At 45.2% G+C, this 12,287-nt stretch overlaps 1 protein-coding gene across 2 annotated transcripts in view; it reads right to left on the bottom strand.

The window, feature by feature from the left end:
- The window catches only part of SLC25A13 (solute carrier family 25 member 13), a 205,760-nt gene extending 197,953 nt beyond the window's left edge, over nt 1-7,807 (bottom strand). For both annotated transcript variants that reach the window (XM_007450665.1, XM_007450664.1), the window contains exon 1: nt 7,608-7,807. In XM_007450665.1, the coding sequence (XP_007450727.1) occupies nt 7,608-7,622 (15 nt within the window). In that variant the 5' untranslated portion in view covers nt 7,623-7,807. The remainder of the gene's footprint in view (nt 1-7,607) is intronic.
- Between the last annotated feature and the right edge of the window lie 4,480 nt (nt 7,808-12,287).

Consider the following 12,287-nt stretch of genomic DNA (forward strand, 5'->3'; position numbering starts at 1 on the left):
GTATACTTTTCTTTTGCTAATCTGCCTTTGTCATTTTAATTTTCAGACCCAGCCAGGGACCCTAAGAGAGTTGAGGGAAACTTTTTCCTCCCCTACACTTACTTAGACAATTTTCTTAAAAATTTTACTGTCTTATGTCTTATGCAAAAGACATTTTACCATAAAACAGTAATTGTATATTGAAATATCTGACTTTCATATCAAGTCAACAGTTTTCATGGAAAACATGTGGAAACTGTGACTACATGTGGAAATCAAGACAAAGCTACCAGCCTAATAACAGCCATTAAATAGAGTGGTTTATTTACATTGAATTGCTAAGAATTTCAACACTGCCAATTTTGCTATGTTGTCAGCACCTAAAGTCAAAAGAAATCACCAGGCCTATATTCACTCATGCAACTACAAAGCAAATTTCCAAAGGAAATGGTGAGTACGAGTATACTATCTTTTAAACGTTTCCAACCAACAAACCAGACCACCACTCTACAAATCAGCCACTGGGAATAATTCTGAGCTAAGAGACCAGAGCCACCATTGATGGGGTTGACTTGACCTAACAAGAGGGTCTGGTTAAACAGGCTATGAAAAAAAGGGTTTGCTCAGTTGCTATTAAGTACTCTGCCAAGGGAATTACATCACTGTGACAAGGGCACATCCCAAGCAGAAGCAACCACATCAGCAGATTCACACAAAGGGATCCAATAAAACATGGTGGGAAGGATAAGTGCGGTGAAGCAGCAAATGGTGCGCAGGGTGAGTAGGAATGGACCATGCTCAGCAGAGCTAATCCTCACAGATAGTGAGAACACAGGAAGGAATGCTTCCATCTAAGAACTCAACAAAAGCAGAGGCTGGGGCTTCCCTGGTGGCGCAGTGGTTAAGAATCCATCTGCCAATGCAGGAGACACGGGTTCGAGCCCTGGTCCGGGAAGATCCCACATGCTGCAGAGCAACCAAGCCCATGCACCACAACTAGTGAGCCTGCGCTCTAGAACCTGCAAGCCACAACTGCTGAAGCCCACGTGCCTAAAGCCCATGCTCCGCAAAAAGAGAAGCCACTGCAACGAGAAGCCCGCGCACTGCAATGAAGAATAGCCCCTGCTCGCCGCAACTAGAGAAAGCCCGCATGCAGCAACGAAGACCCAAACGCAGCCAAAAATAAATAAATAAATAAATAAAATTTCTTAAAAATGTGTTTCCATTAAAAAAAAAAAAGCAGAGGCCAGTCGTAGGACAAAAGGTCAAAGAGGCCGAAGGAGTCAGAGCAATTCCAGCAATTATAAAAGAACTCGATATCCAAGAAGACCTGCTCCTTGATTTTCTTACTCTACAGGGCTTTCAATCCTTCCCATCCCTCTCCCCACCCCCAGTTCTCTATTTGCTAAACAACACTTGTAAATTCCTGTGACCCAACTGGGGAACATTGACAACACATGGGCACCCAACTAGGTTAGCCAGGGAATAGGTTGCAAGACCAGGGTTACCTTGCTCTTTGCAACACTTCCCCCCGCAAGCACCTACACTGATACAGAAAACCACTGAGACTTATAGGAGACAAAAGGAGCTTTCAATCAATTTGGTGATAAAACCCATATTCTAGGATAACTACAAAACTATATAAACTTCATGCCTAAGCGCGAAGGTGAAACGAGGCAGAAGGACTGAAAAGAAATTGACAAGAAAGAAGAGAACTTGTAGGGACTCCTATGTATCCTTCCTTTGAATTGACACACCAGAGACTTGCATTTATCTCACTGCATTCCTTCCTTATTCCAAGAAGGAACCATCAGAGGATCAGCTGAAGCAAAGAGCAGGAAAACCACCTAGAGCAGTGGCTGGCAACCTCAGAAGCAGATGATTCACTTGGGGAGCTTTCAAAAACCTTGAGGCTCAGGCCACACCTAAGTCCAACTAAATCAGAACCTCTGGGTGAGAGCCAGGCATCAGAACTTTTTTACCAGTCCAGAAGACTATAATGTGCTGAGAACCCCTGGACTACAATAGTGCAAAAAGCAAACGGGTTTCAAGGGAACTTGGACCAACTACAAACTTTTCTAGGACTCCATTTCTTCACCTGGTAAAAGGGAACAAGATTAACGAAGGGAGGAGTGAGGAACACTGTGTTATGTAAACCCCAAGGCCTATCCAGCACCATCAATTTAAGAAACCCTAAATCCAAACATCAGTGGAAGCACAGAAACTTACCAGCATAATGGCTGCATAAAAACAACTCAAACATTCTTTCCTTCCTGTCCAGTACAAAAGACTGATCTGTTTTATTATATTATTATTATACCATCAAACACCTAGCAGCTTTTACCATATGGGAGAGAAAACCTTTAACCTGAAGGATGTCCTTAATAAACTCAATCACATTTTATCCTCAGTAACAAACCTCTGAAGAGGGTATTATTATTGATGAGAAGCATGAAAAACATGGAGGTTAAATATATAGCCCAAGTCCTAATTAGTGAACACTGGATTCAAATTTTTACAAAGGTAAATGACAGCGATGATAGTTGCACAACTCTGTGAATATACAAAAAAACACTGACGTGTACACTTTAAATGGGTGACTTGTATGGCATATGACCTATATCTCAATAAAGTTGTTTTTAAAAAAGCATATGACAATTTCTGGCCTGTGCAATCTGGTTCAAAAACCACTTAACAATGAAGCATATACTGAGTGCCAAAGCATTCTACAGATACAAACTACTGGACTGGAATGATCAGGAAATACACATGCCCATAACTGATAACACGTGAATTCTCACATGCACCTCTGCAAATAGAACTTCTTTTTAAGGCCTGGGCAGGTGAGGCAGAGACTCTGAGCACAGACTGGCAGCGTTCAAATCCAAGCTGTGTTGCTTATTCTCTGTATAACCGTGAGGAAATTACTTAACCTCTCCAGACCTGTTTTCTCACCTGTAAAATGAGGACAAAAATAGACCACACCTACTTTTGGTATTATGAAAAATAAAGGAGTTATTATTTGTAAAGCACTTGGGAAAGTGCCTGGCACACAGTAAGCACTGTGTAAGTGGTTCTCAAAAATAAAAGTCTGGTTTACAGTTACAAGACCTAAAATAAATGTCTTAAATAAGAGGCATCTAATTTCCCCTCCCAAGCCATCTCCCCCTTCTCCCATAAACTCTACACTCTACTCTCCATTATGCTAAACTACCAGGCAGACAATATGGTGGACAGGGTAACAGCACAGACCCTGGAGCCAGACTGGCTGATTTGAAACCCAGCTTCTTCACTTTTTATCAGATCTTAGGCCACTTACATCACCCCTTGGTGTCTCAGTCTTCATCTATAAACCAGAAGTGACAGTATGTAACTCACAGGACTGTTAGGGGCATTAGGTGAGTTAATAATGAAAAGCATTTTGAACTGCATCTCACATCTAGTAAACAATAAGTGTTAGCTACTCTCCTATTTATTTTATTACCTGCTATCCCCTAAACGCAGCAGGTGCTCTCATCTCTCTTTCTTTCATTTGCTGTTTCCTGTCACTGGAATGGTCTTCCCTCTTCCTCCGACTATTCCTTTTGAAATACCACTACCTTTCAGACGTTCCCTCCCCTCCCCTGACAGAAACGGGCTCCTTCCCTGATGCTCCCATAAGCCCTTGTTATGGCACTAACCCTACTTGGGGCACTTCCATGAGAGGATTTAGCCTGTGGTATGGTTGTGGTTTTCTTGAAAGTCCAAACGGAGTCCAGTTCATTTTCATATCCTTAGTTTATTCCCGTTTTCAACATTAGAAAAAACACAATACACACAATTCTAAATGACTCAACGATCATGGCAACAACTCAGTCAACAATGGAATAGCAATACTAGGACTACAGACCAAATTTTCACGATTATGAATGCTTTAGCTTGTCTCCAAATGTTCTTCTTTTAGTTCTAGGTTAATTTCACCCAAATTATTGGAGTCCAGTTTTATACCTGAACATCTCTCACACCTGAACTCCAGTGAGCAATCTCTTTTAACAGTTTCGCCTAGTTTAATTTCGTCATTCTTAATGGATTAACTCCACCTGTGACAAAAAGGGAATGTTGACTACAAGAAAAGGATAACCTCTCTGATACTACTTTTTTTAAATGAATTTTTTATGGAAATATATAAAATAGAATTTTAAAAACTCATTTTCATTTCAATACATGTAGGGCAGTGCTTGGAAGTTTTTTTAAAGAAATACTCAAAATAACACTAGTAGTACAGGCAGACCACTTATCGTTTACCACCTACCAAAGGAACCCGTAAGGATTATTCCTACAAAAGGTGGCAGCAAGAGAATTGAAGTTTTCTGAGTTCATCTCAAAACACCAAGTTTCAGATCAATGTTACTTCATGAAAAAAACAAATACCTTTTGCATTAAGTAGTAACCATCAAGCAGAAATCAAAATAAAAGCCTACCAAAGAACAGATGCTCAGCCTTCCTATTTATACTATTTAAAGGAAGAGGGACATGAAAAATTAGTTACGTTGAATAAATAAAAGGGAATTCCCTGGAGGTCCAGTGGTTAGGACTCTGCGCTTTCACTGCCGAGGGCCTGGGTTCAATCCCTGATGAGGGAACCAAGATTTCACAAGCCACACAGTGTGGCCAAAAAAAAAGAATAAACAAAAGACCAGTTTCTGATTCTGGGCACTCCAGAATCTTAGACACTCCACTGAGATGGGATTCTCTTCTAGTCAGATTCCTCAAGTTTTAAGAGGGGATGTCAATCCTACCCCCAGATGAAGATTGCTAAGCTTATGGCTCTGTGTTCAACATGGAATATCTGTGCTCCAGGAAAAAGCAAAGAGCATGGCCTTTTTTTTTTTTTTTTTTCCTTGCGTTATGCGGGCCTCTCACTGTTGTGGCCTCTCCCATTTGCGGAGCACAGGCTCCGGACGCGCAGGCTCAGTGGCCATGGCTCACGGGCCCAGCCGCTCCGCGGCATGTGGGATCTTCCCGAAACGGGGCACGAACCCGCGTCTCCTGCATCGGCAGGCGGACTCTCAAGCACTGCGCCACCAGGGAAGCCCCAAGAGCATGGCCTTTAATTGGGGCTGCCCAGCACTGCCTAATAGAGGACAGAATCACCTCACCCTAGTAAGAGTCCAAAGGCAACTAAATAAAGGGTATTCTTGGACTAGGGTGGACCAGCACAGCTCATTTGGGGACCTACATTTACTGCCCTTGAGCTAAAATGAGAAACACTATAAGAAATGGCCTTATGGAATCCACAAACATACATTTGTGGTCATGAGGTAGTTTTGAATGCAGTTTGCTCACTGCATATAAAAAGAGATGGGGGGCTTCCCTGGTGGCGCAGTGGTTGAAGAGTCCGCCTGCCGATGCGGGGGACACGGGTTCGTGCCCCGGTCTGGGAGGATCCCACATGCCGCGGAGTGGCTGGGCCCGTGAGCCATGGCCGCTGAGCCTGCGCGTCCGGAGCCTGTGCTCCGCAACGGGAGAGATCACAACAGTGAGAGGCCCGCGTACCACAAAAAAAAAAAAAAAAAAAAAAAAAGAGAGAGAGAGATGGGGAGAAACTGCCCTCAGCAGAAAAAGGAGACCTCTCTCCCAAGTAACTGACCTCACTGATCACTTCCTCTTTGCTTTGGCTGCTAGAATATTCAGTCACCTCTAGCAAGTACATACATCCTTATTTTCCACTAACCTTAGTCCTGGCTTCATCTTATTTTCCCTTTATCCTGTTTTTCTCATCTACTTTGACTTGATTTTGATATGTCTTGTTGGTTTATAAATATATGTATATATGACATGAGCCATCAGAAATCCTGAAAAGAGGCAAGTTTAAATGAATAAATAAACAAAAACACAAGTTCCCAAAGAGTAAAAATGAAATGTTTCATTTTCCCTGACTCTCACTACTTGGCTAAAATTCAACTGCATTTATTGATATGAAGTGACAGTTTAATAAAAATACAACCAAAAAGTTAAACCTCCTTCCATGTCATTTATTTTATTTCAAACTAGTTAATCAGTCTTATACTCCATTTACATGCATACTCAATTTAAGTTCCTCACTTTATCTCCAAATTAAGTAAAATTATTTAAGTCATCTACAGACATAAAAATGACAGTGAACTATGGGTATCTACTCCCACCTACTCTCCTGGAAGAAGTCACCTTGAGGGAACATAATTCATGCCTTGTACTCATTGCATGCAAATTTAATGCAAAGAAAAGGTCAAGGGCTATTGGGTTTGAAAGGGCTAATGTAGGTTCCAAAAATGAATCCCCGTGATCCTCAGAGAATCTAACTAGAACAGTTATATACATACCCATGTGTCTGCACATGCATACCCAGAGCACACTCCTTAGGATGGAACTCAGAGTCACTAAGGAAAAGAGAAAGGCCACTTAGGCCACATCATCTAGGAACACCGAAAAGCCCGCAGATTTCGGGAAGCTTGGAGAAACCTAAGTCATAGAACAGCATTTAAATATATCTGTCTGCTTACAATTTCCATTGCAAATGTGATTAGTTTGCTCAAATAAATAGGAATATGATGTGTTGGCCATGTTTTCCTCTTGAGGGTTATCACAGAGTTTTGATTAAGGACAAATGTTTGAAATGTTGGGTATATTTAAGTTCACTGCACTTAAAATGAGCTAAGAAGTTGTATAGGCTTGATTAAAGGGCTGCCTTCATGAACTTAAAATTAAAAGGAATAAATGCCAATGATTCAAGTGATTGGGACTAAATATGGTATTCTGCCAGAAGAGTTGAAATGGAGTCCAAAGAAGCTGAAATGGTGTCCAGGTTTCAAGAAATGGTAAAAGAGGAAAGGTCAAGCTGTCGGAGCTGCCTTTCCTCTGGGTTAGTGAATGAGTCACCTTACGCAGAATTCCTTTTAAGTAGAACTTCACAGGAGTTACAGGCTCCCAAGACAATCTGTTTTGTCATTTCTAAAAAGAAGCCTCTCAAACGCTTAGAGGCCAGTACGTAAGTGTTGTCAGATGCGGAGAGAAGGACGAGAAGCGGGGGGCCTGGGTGGATGGGGTTGCTTTGGAGTTTTTACGCACACACGCGCAGGCCAACTCTCTCAAGCGGTCTCCAAAACGGAAGTTAAGGTGACTTCCACACCCGTGGGAGGGCGGAGCCTCTGAAACCGAATGGGATTAGGCTTCTGCGCGGGCTGTGACCCCCGGGAAGCAGCTCGGGTCAACAACTACCAGGGTCAGGAGCGCGAGTGTGCTGGGGTGGTAGAGCGGACCTGCAGACCCCGAGCACTCCCCCGCCCCGGGACGCGCTCGTGCCCGCTCCTGCTCACCGGCTTTGGCTCGGCCCGCCGGGCGCAGACGAGGCACTGACTCCCCGCCCGGGCCAAGTGGGAGGGTCCAGCCAGCAAAGTTCCTGCTGCAAGGTCGGGCCCCGGTCCCAGTTCTCCGCACCGGCCGTCTGTGCTGCCCGGGAGGGGTGGGCACCTCCCTCCTCCCTCTGCTGCAAGGTGGAACAGCTGCCCCGCACCCCTTTCTATCTGCTTTCCCGGTTGCACCAGCCCGGCACGTGAACGCCCGGGCCCCTCGCGCCCCCCGGGGCAACCGGCCAACGGGCCGACGCTTACCTTGGAGGCCGCCATGCTTTGCACCGGGTGCGGGAGGCTGCGGGACGCTCTCACTGGCTCGCTGGCGCTGCGGGCCCGGGCCGCTCACTTCCAGTCCCGACGGCGGCGGGAGCGGCGATACAGCCTGGCAGCGTGCGCGCCCGGCCTGCTTCCCCACGCCCTCCCGCCGGCGCGGGTCATGCGGGCGCCGCCAGCCCATTGGCTGGGCCCGGCCAGGGCCGCCGGGGCGCGCGTGATCCCGATGGCCTCTGCCCTTCCGCCGGGGCGGGCCCGGGTCTGGGGGCGGTGGACTGGACCAGTGCACGTGACCCCGGCTCCGCTGTCCAGCAGCGGCGACTTCTGCGGCGGGGCCGAGGGCGGGTGGCGGGGTGCAAGCCTGTCTCTTGGGATCAGGTGGCCTCACGAGGGAAGCAGTTGGCTTCTTCGGCTTCTAGGGGCTGCTCCAGGGCCCTCGAGACCCACAGGCGGGGCACACAGCCTGGGGAAGTTGAGAACTACACTTGGTTCCTTGGGTAGCCAGGTGTTTCCTTTCAAAGGGGCTCCTCTCTGCTATAAGGAATCCCGGAGCATTGACTAGTCTATCGGAAATAGCAAAAGAATGTCTCTGGCAAGTCTACTTTTAGGTCAGATCTGGCAAACTCGAAGTACCAGACAGCTGTATGTGGTGCAGAACATGGAGCTACCTCATTTCAGCCCTGCATAGTAGGGCTGTAGAAGTCAAAGACACATGCCCCAAAATAGGCCCGACTGAAGTAAACAGATCAAAATTTTAACCGAAAAATCGAATGTATAATCCCCAGAGGTCTTCTTCCTCTTTATAAGAATTTCATTCATTCGTCCCTGCTACCAAAATTTATAATTAAGGCAATGGTGGTCAGTGAAAAGGGCTTTAAATGTTTTGTGGATTATGGATATAACCTATCAACAAAAGTGTTTATTACTAATCATTTTAATTAATTAACACTGACGGAGTGCCTACTATATGCCAGGCACTGTGTTAGGAGTTGGAACCCCTGAATGACTTGAGAGATGGTCCCGGCCCTTAAAGAGCTAGTGGGAAAGCAAGCACACAAACAGTTAATGTCCATATAAACTGTTAAGGCAACAACCTTTTCCCAGGGCACTATGGGAACGCTGAGGACTGGGGAAGCCTCTTAGAGTACATGATGCCTAAGCTGTGGATGTGCATCAGTCCAGTGAAGTGGAGGGGAACGGTTTTCCAGCCAGAGAAAATAATGAGGGGCAGCAGGAGGTCCAGAAATTGCTGAGGAAACACAGCAAGTTATGAAAGTGATTGGTCATGAAAGGTAACAGGCTGTGGAACTGGTGGAAGTAGAGCCTGAGCAGGCAGGTTGGGACCATGTCTTGGAGGATATTGGGTGCCATGTTGAAGGGTGTACACCTTAACTGAAGGGCTTTAAGGGAGTTGGCATGGCCAGGGTTACAGTATAGATGGATCCCTCTGCTTACAGTGTAGAGGATGGGGTAAGACCAAACTATTGGAATATTCAGATAAGACAGGCTGAAGGCCTGAAACCAGAGATGGGATAGGGCTAGAGGAACACATAGGAGGTAAAATTAGTCAGCATGGTGCCTGATTATATGTGGGGGTGGGAGAAAGAAAGGAACTCACCCAGTCTTGCACAGTGGCCTCTGGTGTAGATGTTAGAAAGACTCCAGCATACAGGAGGAGTGTTTTGAAGTGTGTGCCTCTTCTCTGTAAGGAGAGTGTATGTGAAATATACAAATGACGTTGTAAAAGCCAAAGAAAGAAGCATTTCAAAAAGGAGTGATTTATTAACATACTCTTAAGGAGTCTAACAAAGACCCAAAAGCCTGAAATGTGTTCATAGGCAGCAGAGAAAGACCATGAAAGGAGTGAAAGAATAAAGACAAAAGCAAAGACAGGAGAATTGATAAAGAAAAGGATAGCGTGGGACAAGTCTAAAGCTCACTTACAGGGTAGCCCTGGCTGCTATAAAGGATTTTAAAAGATGCAGAGAAAATACAACCTCATGTAACCAAGATCACATCGTATACTGCATATCTATTTTTAAGGGTATCACTGAAGCTCTCCTTTTATAATATAAATGAACTTTAAAAAAACTTTTAATGTTGATAAACATATATATGACATAAAATCTGCTATCTTAACCAGTTTTAAGTGTACAGTTCAGTAGTGTTAAGCACATTCACATTGTAGTACAGCCAATCTCGAAAACTCTTTTCATCTTGCAAAACTAACACTTTAAGCCTATTAAACAATCACTGTCATTCCTCCCTCCCCCCAGCTCCTGGCAGCCACCATTTTAGTTTCTGTCTCTATAAATTTGACTACTCTGGGTACCTCATAAAAATGGAATCATGGGCTTCCCTGGTGGTGCAGTGGTTGAGAGTCCGCCTGCCGATGCAGGGGACGCAGGTTCGTGCCCCAGTCCGGGAGGATCCCACATGCTGCGGAGCGGCTGGGCCCGTAAGCCATGGCCTATGAGCCTGCGCGTCCAGAGCCTGTGCTCCACAACGGGAGAGGCCACAGCAGTGAGAGGCCCGTGTACCGCAAAAAAAAAAAAAAAAAAAAAAAAAATGGAATCATATAGTATTTGTCTTTTTGTGACTGGCTTATTTCATTTAGCATAGTGTCCTCAAGGTTCATCCGTTTTTTAGCATGTGTCAGAATTGCAAGACTCTCAAAGACTGAATAATATTACCTTAACTTTTAAAGAAAAAAATAGAAAAAGAATCAAGAATCTGTAGATGTTTTCTAGAAATCTTGGAAAATTCAGGAAATCATAGCAATGACAAGAAAATCATTCACATTTCTTCCACCAGTTAGCTACTGTTAACATTTTACTGTTGTTTTCTTCAAGTCTTGATGTCTTTATGTGTGTATGTAGAGAGAGGCATATTTGAATTTAAATACAAGGAATCACATTCTGTATGTAAGTTTTTTATGGCTGCTTCAACAAAGTGACCACATACTTGGTGGCTTACAAAAACAGAAATTTATTCTCTTCCAATTATGGAGGTCAGAATTTCAGAGTGAGTCTTAAGAGGCTAAAACCAAGGTGTCAGCAGGGCTGTGCTCCCTCCAGAAGGTTTAGGGGAGTATCTGTTTCTTTGCCTTTTCCAGGGGCTCATGGCCCCCTCCTCCATCTTCAAGGCCAGCATACACAACGTCTTCTCTCTCTGACTCTGCTTCCCTCACATTGCCTCTTCTGTCTGTGATAGCCCTCTGCCTCCCTCTCATAAGAACACTTATGATGGCATTTAGGGTCCACCCAGATAAGCCAGGATAATCTCTCCACCTCCATATCCACAACATATTCACATCTGCAAAGAGTTTCTGCCATATAAGGTAACATTCATAGGCTCTAGGGATTAGGATGTGGACATTTGGGGGGAGCCATTAGCCCACCCACCAAACCTACCACACTATGGATGCAAATGTAACCACATATGAATAAAAGTGTATTTCAACCTACATTTTGAGTCAGACTCAGTTAATTAAGCTTTCTTCTTCCTCCTAGAATTCCTCAAAATGTGAAATTTTTGAAAAGTTAAACTGTCACAAGCCCTGAAATAGGAAGGATGCTCCTTGACTTCCACATGACCTGTAAACAATGTGAAACATCATCTGAAAGGATAAAGTATAAGTTGGCTGGGCACCTGCTACTTTGTCTTCTCCTGACAGGCTTAGGTGCCCTCCTAATAAGTGACTTATGTCATACTTGTCCCTCCTGTCTGTCCCCAGACCACCCTCTTCCCTACCGTTTAAAAGTAGCTGGCACTGGGCTTCCCTGGTGGTGCAGTGGTTGAGAGTCCACCTGCCGATGCAGGAGACACGGGTTCGTGCCCCGGTCCGGGAAGATCCCACATGCCGCGGAGCGGCTGGGCCCGTGAGCCATGGCCACTGAGCCTGCACATCCGGAGCCTGTGCTCCACAACGGGAGAGGCCACAACAGTGAGAGGCCCGCGTACCGCAAAAAAAAAAAAAAAAGAAAAAGTAGCTGGCACTGAATTTTGACTGAAGGGGCCATGTTATGGGTTGTGTCCCCCCCAAACACATCCCCATGACCTCAGAATGTGAGTTATTTGGAGATTGAAGATGTAATTAGTTAAGATGAGGTCATACTGGAGTAGAATGGGCCCTTAATCCACTATGACTGGTGTCCCTATAAGAAGACACAGAAACACACCAGGAGAAGCCACGCGATAAAGGCAGTGATTAGAGTGACACAGCTGCAAACCAAAGGACACCAAGGGTCAACAGCTACCACCAGAAGCTAAGAAGGATTCTTAACCACTGTGCCATGATGGAAGTCCCAACAAGAGAAGCCAGCGCAATGAGAAGCCCACACAATGCAACAAAGAGTAGCTCCCACAACTAGAGAGAAAGCTCGTGCACAGCAATGAAGAACCAATGCAGCCAAAAAAAAAAAAAATTTAATGGGCTTCCTTGGTGGCTCAGTGGTTAAGAATACGCCTGCCAATGCAGGGAATACCAGTTTGAGCCCTGGTCTGGGAAGATCACACATACCATGGAGCAGCTAGGCCTGGGTGCCACAGCTACTGAGCCTGCGCTCTAGAGCCCATGGGCCACAACTACTGAAGCCTGCGCACCTAGAGCCCATGCTCCGCAAAAAGGAAAGCCACCGCAATGAGAAGACTCTGCACCACAAC

This window comes from Lipotes vexillifer, unplaced genomic scaffold (genome assembly GCF_000442215.2).
Source record: "Lipotes vexillifer unplaced genomic scaffold, Lipotes_vexillifer_v1.1 scaffold172, whole genome shotgun sequence".
In the NCBI taxonomy this organism is placed as follows: domain Eukaryota; kingdom Metazoa; phylum Chordata; class Mammalia; order Artiodactyla; family Lipotidae; genus Lipotes; species Lipotes vexillifer.